General features: G+C 37.9%; 1 protein-coding gene across 1 annotated transcript in view; it reads left to right on the top strand.

Moving 5' to 3' along the window:
* The first annotated feature begins 1,899 nt into the window (after positions 1-1,899).
* The window catches only part of itga10 (integrin, alpha 10), a 50,597-nt gene continuing 28,745 nt past the window's right edge, over positions 1,900-23,751 (top strand). Inside the window, exons 1-7 of the mRNA XM_081389833.1 lie at positions 1,900-2,087; positions 14,227-14,338; positions 14,559-14,668; positions 14,768-14,856; positions 18,200-18,314; positions 18,408-18,535; positions 22,463-22,611. Coding sequence (XP_081245959.1) covers positions 2,036-2,087; positions 14,227-14,338; positions 14,559-14,668; positions 14,768-14,856; positions 18,200-18,314; positions 18,408-18,535; positions 22,463-22,611 — 755 coding nt within the window. The 5' untranslated portion in view covers positions 1,900-2,035. The remainder of the gene's footprint in view (positions 2,088-14,226; positions 14,339-14,558; positions 14,669-14,767; positions 14,857-18,199; positions 18,315-18,407; positions 18,536-22,462; positions 22,612-23,751) is intronic.

Below are 23,751 nucleotides of genomic sequence, written 5' to 3'. Positions count from 1 at the left end.
GAAAACAAAGAAAAATCAAGTTTTCAAAAAGGTCAGATTTCGTTGTTCATTATTTTTCAATTAAGCTTTAATTTTGTGTAGATATCATGCAAACAAAAAAAAAAACATTTAGAAAATATTGTGCATATTGGCCTATGAAATGAAATTACAAACATTTTAAAATGTGGTGAAATTATATTGTGATGGAAATTTGGTGATGCAGAGGAGCGAACAGGCAAATAAATTACAGTAATAACCCTATAAGTATACAGGAAAAAAGAAATAAGATACAATTGTTGCTTTTTTCATAGACCTCTTACTCAGGCAAAACTAAATGAGTTTTCTGAGTTGTGGTGAACCCAGACATGACCCAAAGCACTATAATGTTTTGACAAAGTCTTAACATAACAGAGCTGATAATATGTGGCATGACTGTGGCGAGAGAACAAAATCAACCCAATCTTGCTTTTTTAAATAGAAGGTCAGTCTGCTTTTCATGTTTCCGATGCTCTTTTATAGCGTTAATGCGCATTGATGCGTTGGAAAACATATGACAACACGATTCTGTTATAAAAACAAAAGGTTTATCTAAAAGGAAAGGCAAACTAATTGGTCTCTGTTATCGTAACCAGAATCTACATGGAGTTGGCAAATCCATAAGATATTTGTTATTCGATTCACTCCGGTTGGAAACTGTAATACTATTTCTTTTCCCCTCAAATCTTTCCAACAAAACCGCATCTGATGTAGGCTACTTCATGTACAATGAGAGTAAAATAAAGCGTGTGTGTGTGTGTGTGAGAGAGAGAGAGAGAGAGAGAGAGAGAGAGAGAGAGAGAGAGAGAGAGAGAGAGAGAGAGAGAGAGGTTTGTGGGCTAGGCTCAAAAAAGGGTCCAGTTTACTGAGGGAGACTTGCTGCAGAATCAAGGCGCTCTTTCATTTTTCTAGAAGGCTAGACTATATATTGGATACACGTAGCGGTCGAAGGAAAGCAGCCACGAAGGCAATTAAATAAATTTCACCTCAGGAAAATAATATTTATAATAAATTCCACATTTCATATAAAGGATAAAGGCTTCTGTAACTACATTGAGAGAAAATCCCTGGATAAAGTCTTTTTGTCGGTTGTTTTTGTGAATGTATTTATTTTGGGAACCGCTCGTTTACAAGAGCTGGACTAAGCTCATGCGCGCGCTTATTTAACGACAGCAGGTGTTGGAGGCGCGCAAACCTGGATTTTGAATAGCATAATCGTTGTTTATGTGGGGAACAAGACGGTAAGTTAACCTAAGTTTTTTATTAGTTTGTTTATCGAGTTTTTCTTAATAGCTACCGTTAAACTTCGTGTTTGCACAAATGAGGAAAATTAGCCTGTCATGACTTGACCTCAAGTTGTTTCAAACAGTCTTATTTTCTTCAGTGAGACACAACAGCACTACAGGAGATGTGAATGATGACTGAAAATCACAGTTTAAGTCATTATTCACTTTATTTAAATATAAAAAAGTAGGCCTACACTGACAGTGTCATTTCCTATAACAGTCTGCCTATATCATCTCCATTTGAGCTTCCCTTAAGGAAAAAAGGTCGGTTTTGGAAATTTGGAATAACATAGGGTGTGGATTTTAAATTAGTTAATTTTCATTTTAGGTCCCTGTAGTTTGCCATTTATTTATAATTTATAATTATTAGAAACTTTTGCGCGAAAATCAATGTTGTTATTATGAAATAACATACTATTGTGTGTATTGTTAGGCTACTTATTACATGTTCAAACGATTTTTAAATACTTGTATGAGCCTAAATGAGTAAAAAGGTGCGACAAGGCCAGAATACCATACAGTGATGTCTTTCATGCACAGGGAATGTGAGAGCGGCGCGCGTGCTGCGTACTGCACTGTGAGCGCGTGAGTTACAGTATGCCACTGGAGAGGAAGCACATCTCCACCTGAGAGACGCGTGCACCCCGCTTCCGTGCGCGCGCTGTATTTACAATCACTGCTGACATTTCCAAATTGAAGAAGGAGAAAAAGAGACTGATTCACCTAACTGGCAAATGGAGATCCACAAGTACCTGCTGTTGTTAAAGATCACTGTTCTTCTCAAAGGTGAGTTTAACCATGTTAGGCATGTGTGTTTGCATTGATTTGTGCTGTATACCCTCTCAGTCACGTGATGTTCGTGTAGTATAGTTTCTTAAATAATTTAAAACATGCAAATAATGTAAGTAAAAGCATTTGAAGCTGTCATCTGTAAGATCTCTGCACTTACAAGACAGTAGCCTAACCCAAGCTGTTGGCTGTGACTCCAAGGACATTATTTATTTGTTCTGCTAAAGTCTTTTCTACCACATGTTTTCTCCCAATGTTATATAGAGTAATTACTAATTAAAGTGTTAAGCATGAAAATGTTTAATCTAATCACAACATCACTTTCCTTGCAGTAGAATTTTTACTGGAATTACTTGATATATAGAGTTATATTCTCCTTTAACCGACTTCATCTAGACATCAACAGATCAAACTATTATGAGGGAGACTTTTGTTTAAATTCACTGAAAGAAACTAAGATTTTAGATAAAGTAGCCTACTTATGGCACAATTAGGCCACATATCACATAGCAAATTACTGTAAACGCTATGGTGCTTTATGGACCACAACAGATGCTGTCGAAGTATTTCCAGACTGTAGAAGTGCAATGCCTCTAGCTGTATTGTACACACTTACTACCTATTATACTGCATGAGCATGACATGTTTATATACAATTTGTTACCTAGACTGCATACTGTAGTGTAGGGATTGGTGTCTGTTTTTGTGCATATATGCTGCTGTGGCTCCTGATAGATTCTGCAGATGCTCAGTGATGAGCAAGCTGTCTTGTGTTTTGCTATGTTCTTCTGTGCTTTAGATAGAGAACACAGGTGTGGACTCTGGGAATTCCACCCCCTTTTAACCCCTCATCTCTCCTGGCATTTCTCACTCTCAAGCCCCCCACCCCACCACTTGAGAGGGTTGATTGAGACATTACATGAAAAACAGAGGCAACATAAGGCAGTATGAAAGCAGTAGACAAGAAATCCACTGAAATTATTTTTAAAGTGTGGAGCAGATATATTAAATCTGTTTGGAAAGAAGTGGGATTTAGAGTAAAGTGACATGAGAAACCAGTGTATATCTTTACATTGAAAGTGAGGATAAATGTGTGTCTGCATGGATATTTCATTGACCCAAAAATAGCTTTCAGAAATGAGAGAGACAAAAGACAATATAGGGATAACTAAAGAAAAGCGAGTAATAACTAAACTGCACCATTTAAACTTCACAGTTTAAATTAACAGGGATAAAATTGTTTCCCATTTCAGTGGGTTTCTTAGTAACATGTTCTCTCTCAGTAATGTGTCCCATATGTGTTCGCATATTACTCATACTGGCATGGCTGAACTGTACGTACTGGCATGGCTGAACTGTACATTTGCATTTATAATAAGACTCATTCAGTGTGACAGCGGTGGGTGAGAAGGCTTCTCTCAATGTGGTTAAGGAAAACATTTATGTGTGTAATAGTGTATATGTGTGTTTTTGTATGTAAGGAGTGAGAGAATCTCTGCTGCTTTTCCAGACTGTTCACCACCAAGTTACATAAATGTTTACAGTTGTCATGACAGGGCCCTTTAGGCATGGACCAAGAAAACCCACAGAGCTGAAACACAGGACCAAAGATACTCTAGAACTCTTTCACACACAGAAACAAACATTGAAGAATGAGAGCAAAACAAGTGTGAATGAGAAGAGGGGAGTTTTGCTGGGTGGTTTTGGATGATGATAATTTGGAAGAGATAAATGACCCCCAAAAGCCACTTTTGGACATTGAAGTCGCACTTAAACATGTCTGAGTATCATTGGATTGGAACTCAGAATTTTTGACATTTTAAATGAATTTATGAAGTCAGTTCACTTTAAGTACAAGTATCCTGCAGAATAACCACAGGTGTAGTTCATCACATTAACTATGGACATTTTTCACTAACACAGTGGTTCTTAACCTTTTTGACTTGAAGGCCGCCCGCTGTCCAACACAATATCCTAAGACCCAAGATATTTCTTCTGCTATTTCTGCTGTAATTACAGCAATGCTGCTTGGCAATGAGAACTGGCTGAAAGAAGGTTGCATCCTCTTGCATCCACTCGTTCAGGTTTACCTATAAGCTCATTCCATTCACTTCGAATGACGGATTGCTGTTGTTATGGCGCAGTTTAGCAGTCTCTCTCTACACCTTGCAAAGTTAAGTGCAAAAAGAGCTTCCCTAAGCATTTCAGCGATTTCCTCTAAAATAGTAAAACACTGGCAGAGAGTGTCTTTTTAAAGATGTATTTCTGCCTGTGTGTTTCTGCGTGCAGTCGATATCTCTTGTCCTCGGATGGCCACAATCTCTGTCTCCGTGTTTGAGTCGCACCTATACTGACACAGCATTCATGGATGATTCATGTCCTCACAGCGAGAACATGACCATGTCAACGTTGTGATCGCGACTGTCTTTTCCATTAAAAGGTGTCACCTCAGCTGCTCCTTGTCTTGGTCTGTCTGTAATGCAAAAGGTTGCGCCGGCTAGCGCTCAGGGTGATCTGAGGGCAACAATGGGAGCATTTCCGCCGGGTAAATCCCCATGGAGCTCCTATTCCTTGTCTTGCACGGTGGAGTTTCTGGATGAATTTGACGTTGTATCACATAGCGCACCTGATTTCTCATCCAGAGCTTACTGAAATGTGGGGACGCAGACAAAGTTTGCTTTCTCAACGACCCCATTTTGCAGAGTGGACTCTTCGGTGACACTTCGATCGAGGACTTTGCCCAGCAGTTTTCGGCGGAAATGAAGCAGACAGAGGCCATTAAACACATCTTGCAGGACGCAGAGGCCGCGCACCGTGTCTATTCGTCTCAAAGAGCATCCACCTGTGGCTGCCGCACATACTCCACCGCAGACCGAGCATCCCGCCACTTATTCAGCCCTTGGATAGACCTTGCATTCCTATGGGCAGGGGATTCCCCAGAACAAGTGTCCATGCGCGTTGTTGTCACAACAGACTGGCTGGGGTGCCATGTGCAATGGGCACACAGCATCGGGCTCCTGGACAGGACCTCGACTACAGTGGCACATCAACTGCCTGGAGTTGCAAGCGATATTGCTGGCCCTGTGGAGATTTCGACCGTTGATCCAAGGCAGTTTATCATCTCGTACTCTAGAGTCAGCTGTGACTGAGGTCGCTGTGGGTGACTTACATCCCAGTCTAACTCTATCGCACAGAGGACTTGCTCTTGCAATGTGTTGCGCTTCAGGGGGAGTGTAGAATCCATCCTCAGGCGGTCCAGCTGATCTGGAGTTGATTCAATTCCTAGGAATCCTCCTATTGCCCTCTGTGGTATTCCCTGACCATGGCCTCCCTCGACATCGATGCGCTGGCACGCAGCTGGCCCCGGGGCCTTCGCATGTATGCTTTTCTCCCTGTGAGCCTAATTGCACAGACATTGCACAGAGAACAGGCCTTGTTGTTTGCGTCATACTGGTTCACCCGGAATTGGTTCTCGAACTCATGGTCCTTGCGACAGCCTCTCTCCCTGGCAACTTCCCCTAAGGAAGTATAGTCTCTCACTTTATTCCCCTAATGTATAGGCTCTCACTTTATTTCCTTCTATTTTAGAACACTTGATGATTATCTAATCAAAATACCAATATGTAGTGATAAAAAAAGAACTGAAATTGAATGCGTTTCTGATTTGTTTATGTTTTTGTCGGCTACATGAACATATCAATGTTGAGAAAGCAATCATATCACTAGTTTTAAATTTGCAACTTTGCTGGCTAATGAATGTATAAAAGTGACCAGCTGGATATAAACTAATGCAAATAGATGGTAACAATTGCGACATTAAACATTTGGGTCAGGTTTGCTTGTGTTTTTGTCACATTGTTTTAACTGCTTGAGGAAGCCACGACTAATGTTAGTACTCTCAGCCTCGACGGCAAACATACTGCTGGACTTTCTGTACTAATGCAGCATCTAGTCAACAAATTAATTATTTTATAATGATATGGCAATATGTACTTTAGTGTTATGTATTCATACCGTTTTGCTGTCGGTGTTTTAAACGCGCATCTGAAGTGTCAGCACTCTCCATGAAGCGTGTTCTCTCCGTGCTGCGTGCAGCCTCGCGTGTTAAAATAAACAACTCCAGGTGCCAGTAATAGTTTTTATTTGGCCTCTAGAGGCCGCTCTCGCTCTGTATAATGCCAGCAGTCCCTTCTCAGCGCTCGTAATGTGTAATGACAGCGCACCCTAGGGTTGTAACGATTCATCAACTACATAGATGTATCGATTTATATTCTTAATGATCCAACTACATCGATCTGTGCTCGTCAAGTTATATCGATCTAGACATATATCGATCTAACATCGTTTTAAAAGGTAATGAATCGATTGTATCGATACTATGAAATAACGCATTGGATTTAAGCACGTCAGACTTTATAAGGATGTTTTTTTCTTAGCACTTTTAATGATAAAGGCGTTAAACGTTACTCGATTCAGTCTGCCTATCTGTGACGTGATCGCCATGCGTGATGCGCCAGCAGCAGCGCAAAGACAACAAGCAGCGCAAAGTCTCTCACCTCAGAAAAACGGACTTTCCTGTCCTCTCAGCCGCTATACTGCAGTAGCGCACACTCTTCAATTGCACGCGCAAATGCGGCGGCGCGCGCTGCAGGCTTATATCGTTTCACTAGCTTATATATAAAGCACAAAATAAACTACAAGAATGCAACGTCGTTACGTTTTAAATTAGAAAAAACGTGTTGTCCAGATTCAGTATCTGCGGTCAGATGATGTTGTTAGGCTATGTCCGTGTCATTATTCTATCATTATTTTCATAACTTGTAACTAAATAAAGTCTCTCAAAACGAAATTTCATGTCCTGTCATCATTATACTGTGCTCGTATCGTGCACTCTTTAATTGCACGCGCATAATTAATTGATACCTGATTCCCTTTCAAGAATTTTTGGCTAAAAAGTCACTGAATCGATTTCAAGTCACTGAATCGTTTCGGATCATATCGTTCTAAATGAACCAATATCTTCCTTGAATCGTATCGGCAACCACGAATCGCGATACGAATCGAATCGTTGTTAAAACGAATCGTTACACCCCTAGCGCACCCTTCTCAGCCGCTCCAGCAACGGACGCAACCCGAAAAACTATCGGTATGGATTTTTGCTGATAACCGATAGTTCCACCAAACAACTATCGGTACCGATATATCGGCAAAAGCAATGAATCGGTTGACCTCTACCCTTTCGAGACCAAGTGGATATTATTGTAACCTCCATTCCCTGTCCTCCTGCCACAAAGGGACTGTCTCGACTCCTCAGTACAAACTTCAATGAGTGGATGCACGCCACCTCCTTTTATACCTGTTTGTCCGGGGGAGTGGCGCATGCAAATTCCACTCACCAATTCTTAATGGCCTTTTCTCAAAGTATCAGAGGTGATTAGGGCTCCCAAGTACGACCCCTCGTGTCAGTCATCGACACCACATCTCGTGGGAGTGTTTATATAATCACTTTGTTATTGCAGAAATCCAAGAATCTGATTCAGTATGTTGCATATACATATATATATATATATATTAGAGGTGGGCGATATATCGTTTAGACGATAATATCCAAATTGTTGTCTGGACGATATGCAAAATTGAGATATCGAATATTTCATAATTTGTACAATCCGACCCTCCAAACATGAAAAGAGCTGAAAGAAGTTAAAGAGAAAACAAATAAAGCACACAATAACCTTCTAAACAATTATATGTAGCGATTTTTAATACTGTAGGGCAGTACTATTCGCGGAAGCAACCTCCGAGTGCCCCAGCCCATGGTCCCGCGTCGTCAAAAACGCATAAGTAAATTCGAAATAGTGCGCGCAGAAGCACATGCACAAAACCGTTTTTAAAATGATATATGAATTATTTTTTATTTTATCATATGTCATTTTACAAAAGGACATTTTACAAACCGTTTGCGCATGTGCTCCTGCACGCACTTTTTCGGTCAGAACACAGCAATCAGAGGACGCGCTGAAAACTGTAATGCTGTTCTCTTCCTTCATAACTCGTATTGAGAAGATTTGAGTTGCAGAGGAATTTGTGACTGTTTCACCTGTTCAACCACATCAAAGTTTCATAATTAGTAAGTCCGTGCTTTTTCTCTTATTTTTTTCTTATGTGCTGAAGGGCCGCTGTGCCTTGGTGAAACGTTACGTGAAGAGCTCTTTTCCAAAACGCCATAAACCTAAAAAGCTGCCTCAAAGATCCACCAAAAGTAACGATTATGAATATGTAAAATATTGCAATAAGACATTTTAAATTGTTTATTAATTTCTGTGTCGGCTGCAAAGATGAAGTTGACGATAGGCTATGACTCGCGATCTTCGCAGTAGGCTGTGAACGCAACGGAGAAATGCACATTTATTAGGCTATAGTTTTATTTTGTTTTGGATGGTTTTGTTTAGAACCAGCTTTCTGTAAAAATATTTCACATTTTTTAGGCCTGTGAGGCGAGTAGGCTACGGTTCGGTTCATGATGATATAATCTCCAGTTCAAGCACCGGCGCCTTTAATTAATAATTTATATTTAATTTTAATGTATTAAATCCAGGAAATTGGTCAATGAAAAATTTATTAAAATTAAGATACAATTAATACAAAATGAAATTCGTTTTAAAGAAAGGCTTTGTGCTTGTTATTTTGAGGTCTCTGTGAAAGTTTGAAAGTCTTTAGTCTTTTCGCTTTCAGAGCACTCGCGTCCATAATGGAGAACTGACACGTAATATTGTTTTTTCCTCATAAATGCAAACACGAAAAATAAAAGACAAAAGACTTTTTTTAAAAGACAAACCGTCAAATTTTTTTTTTGGGGGGGGGGGGGGATGGATGGATTTATAGCGTTTTGGGGAAAAAATGGATGGGTTTATAGCGTTTTGAAAATATATATATTTTTTTTTACTTTGAATTTATCATCAACAATGTTGTTTGATTTAATAATCACTGTTGCAAAAGGTGCCTAGTTCCGTTTTTTTTTTTTTTTTGTAAGTGGAAAAAGATAGGGGATCCTCAGATTCTGTTTAGTTAGCTCCTTTATTGTTTCTTTTATAGCCTACATAGGTAAAATGCAGCAAGTCAAAAGACCAACTGGACCTTCTTTGCCAGTTTGCACACATTTCTTTGAAGGATGGCAAAAATATCGTCTGAATATCGATAGAGATATTGGAAAAAAATATCGAGATATTCATTTTTGTCAATATCTCCCACCCCTAATATATATATATATATATATATATATATCCTGTGGCCCCTTTGGAGGTTTGCTGAGGCCCCCCAATGCCCCAATGAAAATAATCCAAAAAGGAATAAGAATACTGCAACAGAGGAAAAAAATGCAAAACAGGGATAAGGAGAAATAGGAGCACAAGAGAATTGTGGGAAGGCAAGTTAAGTTTTGTGAACATTTGGGCAGAAAAAAAGAATGAATTGCAGAGTGTGTCCCATTTCTTCTTTGATCCATATGGATCCCCCTCCATGTTCTCTTCCACTGGAGAGAGAGAGAGAGAGAGAGTGAGAGACTAAAAGAGAGAAATGCAGGCTCCCTATTTGAGGTCTGTGGGGTTTGGTTCTCTGCCTGCCCCCTTTCTGAAAGCCTCCCCCTCTGCTTTTTGGGTAAACAATCCTAAGAAATCCACTCAGAGCACAACTTCACCCATAGTGAATGAGACCTCAGTGTACTTGTGGGTCAAAACCGTATCACACAAAACAGAAAAAATCCCTTCAGATAGGTTTTACTGTTGGAATTATGCTGGGAGTGTGATTGACTGGTCATCTTTGTTCCACACATCTGTTTTGGCCAATCGGGTTGTTTTGAATTAAATTTGCCATGAGTTACAAATCAACGGGTGAACTTTCCCTTCAGCCACTCTCTCTCTCTCTCTCTCTCTCTCTGAATCATATAAAAGCCAGGTCTGTATGTCATAACAGGGAACCACTATGTTCGGTAGTTATTGCAACCGACGCCCTTCCTTCTCTTCCCTTCTCTCTTTTGCCAACTCTTTTTCTCTGGCCTTTTCTTGCCTGTCTATCCATCCATCCAGTTCATTCATCAACTACAGCTTTTCTTTAATGCTCTTACTCTCCAGCATATAGGACACTTGAGATGCCAATATGATAATATTTACATATATTTAGAAGCTTTGTACGGAGCCCGGGAAGTCACCTGTGGGAAAAAAAAAAATCTGTGGTTTTGAAAATTCGGTTTTGAAATCCGTCCCCTCAGTTTATAAACCGTACTCACAAATTCTTAAACCGTTCCCAAGGTTTAACAAATCGTGCCCATTGATTAATAAACCGTACCCACGAGTTCCTAATCCGCGCTCTCAGATTTGTAAACCGTACATTCAGTTTTTGCAATCTGTACCCACAACTTCATAAACTGTGCCCACGCTTTCACAATCCGTTCCCACGGGTTTGTAAACTGTACTCACGGATTTGTGGTCCCTTCCCCAGTCTGTGCCTGATTCAACCAGGCCACCTATTTAGGTGCAGAATGCATTGCATTGTGTTTAAACTTTATTTTTCAAAATGGATAATTTCCTGAAATTTCTAAAAAATTATTTAGGCATTTAGGCTACATATTTAGAAGCAATTTATCCAAAACGACTTACAAAAAAGGAACAAAGCATTTCGTCAAATATCAGTCATAATACAGGTTAGACAATAAAGGGCTAGGATTATCACAAATAACCACAAGAATTTGACACTCACCATTCATATTAAATCGTCTATTCCAACATATTCCACCATTATTGTGGAGCGCGCTTACTGCATGACATGGAGGCGCCGGCGAGATCACTTGCATTTTCCTATCAACAGTGGAAACAACTTAAAATACTCCATAATTTCTGGTCATACAGAAAAGAATAATACATCATTCGCAACTACATTTATTTGTGTAAACTCACAATAACAAGAAAACAATGTGCTTTTGTAAAATAAAATAAAACAGGACGCGCTTTCATGGTCTCCGTGAACTGGAGCGCGTCTCATAAATGAACTGAAAAACAGCATATACTAGCCTCACAGACATTAGAAAAAAAATACATATAAAGTATACATATATAAAGTTTGAAATGTCCACTTTTAAAGGCAGAATATGCAGTTTCCGTTTTTTTCAAACACGGAGTACTTGTATTTAACATTACTGTCGTAAATACCACTCACTCAGAGCCGTCTCTGCGCTCTTCCGACCGTGCTTGCTTAGTTTTCTTCATCGACTCTTCACGTCTGAAATGCGTGCTAGTGTTTTCCATAGAGGCTGCTTCATATGTTGTTGATGTATGTGACATCGTGCCGTAAAGTAAGTTGTGATTCTCGCGAGATTTGGTGGGGCGCCACCTCTCAAACTTGCATTGCTGGTTTTGCCAGCGGTGTCCCCCCCTACTTTGCTATTGGGATGATTCGCCCTACTATGAGTTTGTTTACCATCGAAATGATTTCAAACAAATTAGAATCGAAAGCAAATAGCCTACTGTCTGATTATTTAATCCGTATGAAAGGTGCATTTCTCTCTAAAGGCGCATCCCCTTTACAGCGGCGATTAAGATATGTTAGCAGCCTCGTTATTTGTTCAGACACATTTATTATCATTAGCCTACTTTTGCTGATACTTTGCGGCAAGATTTATGCATGCGCTTGAGCTCGGGATAGGCTATATTCCTCCATACACCCAGTATTTAAGCAGAAATTAATATAAACGTGTGATTAGTCGACTAATTGCTTAAATGGATGACTAGTAGTCGACTAGAAAAATCTTTAGTCTGTGGCAACTCTAATCAATACATTTAGATGACATTATTACTTAGTAGCCTAATTAGTATCCAGCTCTTTACATTAAATTAGTTGAGTTTACATAATTAATGAACTAATAAAATGATCAAGTAAAGATTAAATAAAGATGCTCACCATATATAGCATTGCTTGTTCCACCTCACAAAGGACTGTTTTTAAGGTGACAATCCTTAATACATGTGAAGATTGTAATGTATCTTGAAGATGGTTGTATTGTATTGTATTGTATCTTCTGTTATGAAGATTAAAATTGACATTTTGTTAATTAAAAAAATAAGCACATAATATTGTAAAAAAAAAAAAACTTATGCTCTGTTAGATGTGTTTTTACTACTTTTTGTATTTTGTATAATTATATCTATAGGTAATGAAGATATATTAACAAAAAATATTGTATATATTAATATATTAGGCCTATATATAAAACTTATATTATTATATATAAAACTTAGATATAATTACTTATATATATTTTTAAAAAGGGCCTCATTGATTAATTTCGCCCCCACTTAGTAGGTTCGCCTCACCCCATACCCGCTACAATTGAGAATCACTTTAAGCATGCAGACAATGTGATGTATTCCACTTAATCCACAATAAAACAATATGCAATAAGATTCGTTAACAACATACCGCTTGCTTTTCTTCTAAAATTAGGGCGGGCCACAAATCCGTGAGTACAGTTTACAAACCCGTGGGAGCGGATTGCAAAAGCGTGGGCACGGTTTATGAATTTGTGGGTACAGATTGGCAAAACTAAAGGCATGGTTTACAAATCTGAGAGCGCGGATTAGGAACTCATGGGTACGGTTTATTAATCCGAGGGCACGATTTGTTAAACCGAGGGAACAGTTTAAGAATTTGTGAGTACGGTTTATAAACTGAGGGGACAGATTGTTTTTTTTTCTCCCACAGCTGACTTCCCGGGCTCTGTAGCTTTGCATTTTGGCCTCAGCATAGATAATTTTTGAATTTATTCAAAATTTGTGTGTAGAAATTTGAAGAAACGAAATGGAAGAACTCCACAAAGCAGTCTAAACCCTTATAATTTTCAACATAACCACATCATTTTAGTAGAAACTATGGTTCCCTTACAAAAAATAAGTATACTTCAACTTCATTTTATTAAGTATACTTAAGTAAAGTTCAAGTATATTTTAAGTATACTTAATGTAGTAAGTATACTAATATCAATGTACTAGAAGTATACTTGCAAAGTGTACTGTTTCAATACTACTTGGGACTAAATTGGCCCACTTTTTAGTGTATAAAAGTTTTAAGTATGCTTTAAGTGTAACGGTAGTAAACTTTGAGTACACAACTAGTTTTCTGCTTGTACTGCAACTATACTACAAGTAAACTTGTAGGTGTACTGATAGTTTACTAGTCAAATGTTTTAGTTTTTAAAGTACACTTTGAAGTATACTCTCATTAATCTACCAACACTAATTTAGTAGTTTTATACTGCAAGTAAACTTGCAAGTTTTCTTTAAGTGAACATAACATCATACTTATAGTTTCCTATTTATATATAATTTTTGCACTTTACTATAAGTATACTACTATGTTCCTATTTAGGGATCCATTTTCATACTTTAAATATACCTTTAACTACCATTTTTAAAACATTTTATCCTAGCTTCATGCATCCTTTTTTATCAACACATGAATGCGGGTAAGTTTCATTAAAAAAAATAAAAACATAAAATCTTATTTTTGTCAAAGACTACATCTGGATCGGATTCAGAATGATGATCAAATCAACACCCTCAAAGCTTTACAGTCATTAACCCTTTCTGGGTCGACATTTCATTCGACAACGTTAGGCAGTTTTGAACTTATATGCTGTTTAATGTTTGACAGTCGCATTATTTTACATTTGAATAGATTTAAAGTAAATTCCTACACTACCAGTGGACTAGCCTGCTCAAAAATTCAGATACTCAGAATTAGGAACATATCTGTTTTCTTAATAAATCTGTGTTTTCAAATAATATAAGTTTATAAGACAGTATGTGTAACTATGTGGAAAAAAAGTATTAAATAGGCTAGTCAATCAAAAGAGTAAACACAACTACAAGCCAAGTATACTTAGCTTCATTTAACTTTTAATTATATCTCAATCAAAAGATTGAGTACAAGTATATGCTCAGACTTATCTGTCATGTACTTCTTTCTATGTAGTCCATCTATTTATCTAATGCATAATCTTTTAGTGAAGATATCTATAATATTTACTACTATATAGCCTAATATACTATATGCTACTTGTAAGACTCAATCTCGCTCTCTCTTTTAGGGCTGTGTGAGTGTTTTAATATTGATGTGAAGAGGCCACGGATCTTCAGTGGGCCTGAAGATGCTCTGTTCGGCTTCTCTGTGCTACAGCACGATGACAATGGAGAAAAATCGTAAGTACTTTATTCGTACTTTTTAGTTTTTAACTCAAATTTAGAGGTTCTTGATGATAAATAAAGTACTAAAGTACATTATATTAAGATGTTATCAGGTGATTAGGACCTATAATATAACAGGCTTATGAATGCATAATGTTTTGCAGCTCTTTGAAGGTCTCCTTGGTAAAGGTTATTTTATAATTGTATTCTGAGTGACTCATTGTTTTATGAACAGAATTCTGGTTGGTGCTCCATGGGACGGACCACAAAATAACAGGAAGGGAGATATTTACAAGTGCATTGTGGGAGAAGAGATAAATTCCAATTGCTCAAAAGTTAACCTAGGTATTGGATTAACTCTTTGGCTATCAGAATTTACTTCAATAGCAGTGTTGTGCGTGGAGTACTAGTTTACAACATGTTTTTGTGTTATTCTGTATATAGGTGAAACTGCATTTCAGAACGTGTCTCGAAATCTTAAAAACTCTCATTTGGGGATGACGCTGACCCCTGCTGCTTCAGATGGCTTCCTGGTGAGATTATATTTGAAACTCTTTAGATGGCATTTAAAGTCTAAAAAACATCTCATGTTTGAGCACTGACATCACAGCCATTTTTGGATTATTCAGACATGTTTATGTTTTTACATATATGTGAGTGGGCATGAGTGTGTACATATTTGTGGTATGGTGTGTAGAATGAGTGATTCTTCTGTAAATTCCCCTTCTCTGTCTAATTCAGCCACTACCATCTGCTATGACCACCAACTTTTTGGATGTGACCACCTGCAAAACAGTGGCCACTATTTAAATGACACATTATAGAGTCAGTTTTGTCTCTAAATGGGTGTTCGTAAAGAGACAATTCACAGAAAAATTTTAATTCGGTCATAATTTACAAGCCCTTGTTTCATTCCAAACCATGTGACCTTTTTTTTTTTTTTCCTGTGGTGTGCAAAATTAGAAATTTAGCTAAATGTACTCAGTTGCCCAGTTCCATTGCATGTCTATTCAACTTGTGTGCTATAATCCAGGTCTTCTGAAGCCATATGATAGGTTTGTGTGAGAAACAGAACAATGTATGTCAATATTTAATCATAATCTTCCCCTCCATTATTTATTAAAAGAATAGTTCACCCAAAAAATTTTAATTCTGTCATCATTTACTCACCTTCATGTCATTCATCTTCGGAAGACACAAATGAAGATATTTCATATTTTTTTCATCCATTCTTTGAAAGTCCATGCAACCAAAACTTAAAAAGTACAAAATAAGACATCGTACAAGTTAGCCAAATTAATTGAGCAGTTTATTCCAAGTCTTCTACAGACACTAGTGCTTTATATGATGAACACATTCGATTTGATTTAACCACTTGATTCATATGGATTACCTTTACAATGTTTCTTTCTGTACTTTTTGATGCATGAAAGTTTTGTTGAATGGACTTTCAGTGGAGGGACAGAAGTCTCAGGTTTCATAACATATATTTACAGTTATGTTTTTCAAAGTTGAACGAAATTCATATAGGTTTTGGAATGACATGAGTGTGAGTGACACTCACAGATTTTTTTATTTTTGGGTGAACTATCCCTTTAACTACTGCAGTTGAATCATTGTTTCAATGAGTTGAACAAGAGAATCACATCAATTTGTAAATGTATCATTCAGACCACTTTCATTGAAAAAAATCCAGCAATGATTCATTCACAAACCCATCAATGTGCTTATGAGAAGTCAGATGTCAAGACTTCCAAAGAACAACTATGTAATATTTTATTTTTCTCTTATAAAGCTATCAAATGACCTCAAGAAATCTTGAAATATAGTAGACAAGTCTTATGGAAGTCCCAAGGTCCAAGTCCTGATTTGCATATAAAGTAAAGAAAGTCATACAGGTTTGGAACAATGTAGAATGATGGTTTCATTTTTGAGTGAACTATTCATTTAAAAGCTATAGGGTCGATGGATGGATGGATGGATGGATTATATAGATAGATAGATAGATAGATAGATAGATAGATAGATAGATAGATAGATAGATAGATAGATAGATAGATAGATAGATAGATAGATAGATAGATAGATAGATAAAGAAACACATAAAACCAGCTAGAACCTCACCTGACCTAAAACCCGACCAGAACAGCTAGTTCTCAATATATTCATGGTTTCAGCCTCTAAAATTCTTTTACCCACACACACGCTTCCACATACACAAAGCTTTTTGTGTGGGGCAGAACGCAGTGAACCAGATCAGTCCAGTTCTGGAGCCGCTCCGCTGCGGCTTTGGTGGAATTGCTGGGTGGCTTTCGCCAGTAGTCAGACTTTTTATGAGGAGGGAGCAAATGTTTTGGCGGGGAGAGTCTGGGTATGTGTGTTAAAACAAAAATATGTTTTTGTGTGTGTGTGTGTTTGTGTGACAGAGGGGTTAAACGGAGAGCAAGTGAGCACAGCTTTTGGGATGGAGTCACACATAGTTCACCATGGTGTATGCCAACTAAAACTAGCACTCACAGTGTGGATGTAATGAGCCCCCACATTGCACATTCAAATATCACTAACCAAATCATCTATTTGAATGTACCTGATTGAGGATTTGTGAGGCTGTGTTTGTTCCTTTGGTCAGTGCTATAACAGGATAAGAATGTGACTCAAGCCCTTTGTAATGACAGGCCGGGGAAAAGCCATAGCACCTCTCACCCTCATTGCCAATTCAATTCTGTCTCTCACACTCATTCTATCCTTTTTCCTTTCCCTTTCTCCATCCTCCCATCCTCCCATCCCTCTGTTACAGGCTTTCATAATAACAGGGTGGGGAATTGCAGAACCTTTACCCCCCTTAACCACTTCTTCCAAACACGTCTTTCTTTATTCTCATTCTCCCTCTTTCAACTTTTGGTATGTTTTCTTTCTCTCCATTCTTTCCCTCACCAATCCTCACAATGGTTTTTCAGGCACATAAATGGTACGCTTTGAAGATGTACTATTTTTATGTGTTTTTTTGCCCTTCTCCCCCCAGTTCCCACCAAGTACGTTTAAATTGCTTCATTGCAGGAGCAGCTGCCAACTCTGTTAAAGCATTTATGACAATAACCGACATTTATCAACAATTCTCTGTTCATATTGTTACCGCTCTTCTCAGTCTCATTATTTCTCTATGTCTAACCCAATTTAGTGATTATTTCCCAAAGAATTCCCAAAAAATGAATTGAAGAGCAAATGCTGACTGTTGCTTAAGTCTTCTGCTTTTTACATGTTTCTCCAGAGAAGACCAAATAATTCAGACTCAAATAAAGAACCAAAGTTTCAAAAGGGATCTCAACAATACCTAAACTCTGGTCCGATCAAAATAATTTGAATATGAATTTAAATATTTTTCGTCAAATGATTCCAAAAACATACACTTAGAAATGATCTGAAATCCACATCCATTTTATAGCTCTATATTATATTATAATAATAATATGTTACAATTTTTTGAAAAAGATTCATTGATTTGAGACAGTATCTTATGCTCATCAAGGCTGTCCTTTCTTATTTGCTTCTCTCCTTACTTCTGTTTCTCTCTCCTAATTTACCTGGTTCACTTCACTTCACTTCAGTAGATTTTTTTTGGTCTGACCAGCACACAGCTCTTCCCTCCATTTTAACAGAGGACATTTATCAGAAAAAGGCCCACATATCAGACTTTTACACAGAGAATTTAACGTGCAATACTACCAAAATCCCTCATTTGTGCACAAATCAACATGTTCTGTGAGCTATTGTGCATAAGTCTACAGTGTACCACGTGTGTTTAATATTTAGTATAAAGGTGGTACTACAGATGTTGGATGACTTGTTTAAAGATACTTTTTTTCTGTGTTCTTTTAGGCCTGCGCTCCACTGTGGTCCCAGGAATGTGGTACATCTCTGTTCAGCACAGGAATCTGTGCGTCTGTCACCAACGACATGGAGCCCAAGGACATCATTGCACCCACTGCCCAGAGTGAGATAAACATCCTCTGTCCATCTGACCTGTTCGATTTAATGAAACAACCATATTTAACTAAAACAATTTTTGTGTGTGTATTTTTAACAGGATGCACCACTTACATGGACATAGTGATTGTTTTAGATGGTTCTAATAGTATCTATCCCTGGTCTGAGGTGCAGAACTTCCTTAGCAACATCCTCAGCAAATTCCACATAAGCCCTGAGCAAATGCAGGTATGTTTTTTTTAACAAATGATGGAGTTACTGTTTAATTACTATTTTCGTGTGTGTTTTGACGGATTTTTTTGTGATGAAAATGCCTTAAAATATGTTCTTTCTAGATTTGACTTGCACAATAGTTCCTCTTTTTGGCCCTGTTTAAGATGCGTTTCGGTTGATCGGATCACAAGTGGACGACGCTAAATAATACAGGTGCAAATGGGGTCTAAAACGTTTTGAGCTTGGCCACTTTTGACCACTTCCAAAGGTAGTCGAAAAACACATTCGACCGGATAGCTTTCGTAGTATAAACGCTCATGTGGTCGAATGTGTTCGAAACAGCTGCAAAAGGCCGTCTACTGACCTAAAGCATAAACATTACGGGAAGAGCGCTAGCCAGACGGGATTTAAAGTTTTTTGGCTGAAGACCCAAGTTTGGTTTGAAGACGAAAAACGTACCAAGCACAATGTTTCTCATCATTCCTGATTTCTAACACGCATTCACGGCATTCGGTGTAGTCTTGCGGCTGTCAGAGCAGAAACGAAAGCTGCTCTGGGCTCGTTAATATGTAAATTGCGCATGCTTATTTTGTCCATTATTAAATGATCTGAAAAGAAAACATACATTTACCCTCTATAGAGCCTACCCCTAGAAGAAATCTGGGCAGAAGTGGTTGAAAGTGGACAAAAGAGACGGATTAAAACACCAGGTGTAAACGGGAATGTGTCTCCCTTGTCTACTTGTGATCCGATCGACCAAAACGCATCTTAATACCAGGTGTAAACAGGGCCTTTGATTTAATCAAGTTCAGAAGAAGATCTGAGCTTGAGTTAACATCTGTTTTGATTGAGCAACTCATCTTAGTGTGACAGTTTGACATTCTGCAATAAATTTTTTTTTTATATATAATTTCAAGAATATGTAGCCAAACGAAAGGCTCCTATGTAAATAGCAGGGAATTTTAAATGCATATTTTCCAGGCCTAGAAAATATTTGACAGTTAGTAACATCTTCTGTAAAAAAAAAAACTATCTGTAATTAAAAACCTTCATTTCACAGTCTTTACAAATGACTGGAAAAATCATTGAAATTCATTGATCAGAACATGATATGCATAAGCATAGAGCAAAGAGAGTTAACAAAACCTCTACTTTTAGGTAACAGAGACCTGGCTGAGGTTTTGTCAGATGTGTAGAACTGACTTTTAACCTTAAATCCTGTCAACGGCAGCTCTAACACAGATCTAGCTTTGATGCATTTATCCGGGATATGAGTGACTGTGAGTAACAGAACCGCAAGCCAGTCTGCATAGAGAACTGAGCCCAAACAGAAAAAGGGGAAAATAGATGACAATGTTAATGTGAATAGACAGAAGTTGTGGTTTCTAAAGGAGAAAGACCGAAGGGACAAAATTAGAAATGTATGAATGTGTACTAGTGGCAGTGTGTGAAACCAGAAAGTAATAAAGAGAAGATGGACTGATGGATGCATGAATACTGTAGTTGGATGGATTGAGAGAAAGACGGATAGATAAATGTGTGTATCTATGTTTCTAGCTTGTATATTTTTTTTATGTGAGATATTGAAGGCGGTAGGCAGGCTGGGGGCAACACGAGGTAAAAGGAAATTCCTCTGGTTTGTGGCGAATATCTTGCTCTGGCAGATTTGGGCCTTCATGTTGGTGGGGCGGAGCGCATAGTGGAGATGCTCATTTACATCTCATTCTTATCCACTCTGCACAAATTACTGCTGCTGTGTTACTTACAGCAAATTACCTCAAACATCTGCTAGTCTTTTATACAGTGCTATGCATAAGTTTAGACACCCATGCTAAAGTTGACTAAAAAGAGGAATAAAAAATAATCTTTTGGAAATTGATTATTTAAGTTAAGTTGCCTTAATTTAAAAAATTAGGAAAAATCCAACCTTTAAGGACACCAATTTTCTCTGTGAATGAATAATGTATCGTAAATAAATAAATGTTCTTCCTTAAAATACAGGGTGCATAAGTTTGGACACCCCTATGTTAAATTCCCATAGAGGCAGGCAGATTTTTATTTTTAAAGGCCAGTTACTTCATGGATCCAGGATACTATGCATCCTGATAAAGTTCCCTTGGCCTTTGGAATTATAATAGCCCCACATCATCACATAGCCTTCACCATACCTAGAGATTGGCATGGAGTACTTTCCACTCAAATTCAACTTTACCATCACAGCAATAAATTACATTTTAAAATATTAAAATAGAAACAGTTTAGTCATTTAAGACTAGTCATTTCACTCAGCAGCCATCTTTGAAACGCTTCTCAGGCATGCAAGTGCAGCTTAAATGGGGAAACATCAAATTCTCCAAAATTGTTCGCCAAGCTTACAATTAAATTTCATATTTGAAATAACCAATGAAATCTGACAACAACTGTCTCATAAATTGTGTTTCTACACGCTGGAACCATGACATGCACAGGGGAAGCACCTGTCTGACTGTTTCTATAGGAACTGGAGCTTCTAACAGCAGCTGCAGTGACGCAATGACTTTACCAATCAGCGATTGGCTCTTATTTAGAAGGCGGGGCTTATTCCGCCATTTTGAATGTTGCACTTTTCCACACTCAAAACAATACGAGTGACAAGTCTTGTGTTATTCTATAGTCTTTGATATAACTCAAATGTATTGGTATAGTACTTTTAAAAATATCATTCGCTCTCAGAATCTTTTTTTACAAAAGCTGTCACTGCAACGGTACCCTTTAAAAAGTTTCTAAAATATACATTTGAGATACTAAAATGCATGCTTTAGGTACAAAGGTTTACATTAGTATTTCAAAGCAGATTTACAGCTATATAAGTCTATAGTACCAAGCATTTTCCAGGCGTTTCCCTGATCAGACAAATAGATAGCCCCGCCCACAGACTCCCACTATTGGTTGAAACAATGTTACTGTGTCAAGCTTGTCAGGATATTGAAACAAACACGTCAAACACAGAAACAGTCCATGTTTAAGCATATTAACTGAGATGGGGAAAAATGTTAACATCAGAAATTACACTTATCAACTTTAAAGGTCCCGTTGCATGCGATTCCATGTTTCAAACTTTAGTTAGTGTGTAATGTTGCTGTTAGAGCATAAATAATATCTGTAAAATTATAAAGCTCAAAGTTCAATGCCAAGCGAGATATTTTATTTAACAGAAGTTGACTACAAAAAACGGCTCGATTGGACTACACGCCTCTACATCCTGCATTGGTGACATCACCAGAACCGTTTCTTGACTAACCTCCGCCCACAGGAATGCTCCCTCAACTCTACTGGCTACTTGCGCACTTCTTATAACTTAGCCTACTGTGTTTACTCAGCTCTTACGGTGATTTTCTGAAGTAAAACTGACGCTTCATCTTTTGTGTGATGTACAATAAACTTTATTAAACTCATCAGTACATGTTTGATCATCATTCAGACAGCAGACTTGTAGGCTATTAATAAATAATGGATACATAGCCTACAAGCAGATGACAAATACGTTATAATAACCGTAATTAAACTACTAAACTATACCTGTTTCATCTCTATACAGCAATCTGACTCTGTAGGCATTATTGTCCGACTCGAAATGAACGCCGTTACTGAGAGTTTCTGATATTATCATCATTCCGTGAGATGAATTTTTCCTGACAGACTGAGCACGAGCTCATGAAGCTCCGCCCCCTGTGTCGTCCAGCAGCAGCTCATTTGCATTTAAAGGGGACACACTGAAACGGCTCGTTTTTCTGAGCCCCAAAAAATGTCAATTTAAACATGCTGTAAAAAATGATCTGTTGGGTATTTTGAGCTCAAACTTCACATACACACTCTGGGGACATCAGAGACTTATTTTACATCTTGTGAAAAGGGGCATAGAACGGGACCTTTAACTTCACTGTTTGTGACTATGGTGTGTAGGTTGGTGTCCTGCAGTACGGGGAGATCTCAGTACATGAGTGGTCTCTCAGGGACTATCAGACAACACCGGATGTGGTTGAAGCCGCCAAGAACATCAGTCGTCAGGAGGGACGGGAGACCCGCACTGCGTACGCCATCCAAATGGCCTGGTATGGCGACCCACTGCTCATTCAAAACAAATGTAGCACAGCCCTCTCTCTCTCTCTCACTCCTTTTTGAAAGGTATCGCTTTATGTACAGTCTGCCCTTTCCCTGATCCCCACCACATCTAGAGATAATGTAACGGGTGTAGCATAGTTGAGTCTGTCTGGTCAATAGTGCCTTTGTTTTTATGTTGATGCTTTTGAAGGTGCCTCCTCAAAACTGTAATTCCATTCTTTCCCCGGAGACTTGCATGCATGAGCAAAGATTTGTTTAAAGAGGCTCATATTCATTCTCTGTGTCCCATTCACACTCCTTCCATTCCTGTCATTTCTGCTTCTGTCATTCTTCTTTATTGGCATCCCAATGGCTAATCCCTCCAGCACACACATGCATGACACTAACCATAGCTGGCACTTGTTGACCACAAAAGCAAAAGCTCACAAAATGAAACTCGTCTCAAATTTTTCAATGACTGCTGGAGAGAAACACTACTGTCTGAAAATGAGATTTGAAAAATCTAGTCTAATTAAAGTCAAGCTATGCATTTTAATAGGACCATTTAATTGAAAACATAGCTTGCTTTTTCGAAAGAGAAAATAAATAGAGGAACCAAATGCAACACCACTTCTAAATCTACAACGTGAAACATATTGCACCACCTGTAGTTTGTAGTCTGATTCGGGAACAAACCACTCTTATGAGTTTGTTCTTTTTAGTGAATCAAAAATGAACAGTGCGACCAGTGTAGTCTGATTCCTGAATGAATCACTCTTATTAGATGGTTCTTTTTAGTGAATCGAAAATAAAAAGCATGACCACTGATAAGAATGTAAATGTGTACCTTGAAATGCAATGTAAGTCGCTTTGGATAAAAGAGTCTGCCGAATGCATAAATGTAAATGTAATGAATCAGAAACACAGTTTGAACAGTATATTCTGATTTCCGAAACTAATGGCTCTTATAAAGTTGTCCCAAATAGAACACTGTAAAAAAAAAGTTGCTGCCTTAAAATTTGAAGTATAATCAACTTGGATGTGTTAGTAATTTCAACTTAAATTACATTAAAGATAAATCTTGTATAATTTATTTAAAAAAAGAAAAAAATTGCTTAACCTATTTTGATTACTTAAAGCAATGTAAAAAA

Source organism: Scardinius erythrophthalmus (genome assembly GCF_964197995.2).
Source record: "Scardinius erythrophthalmus genome assembly, chromosome: 16".
Classification (NCBI taxonomy): Eukaryota; Metazoa; Chordata; class Actinopteri; order Cypriniformes; family Leuciscidae; genus Scardinius; species Scardinius erythrophthalmus.
This window is presented reverse-complemented; position numbering and strand designations above follow the sequence as displayed.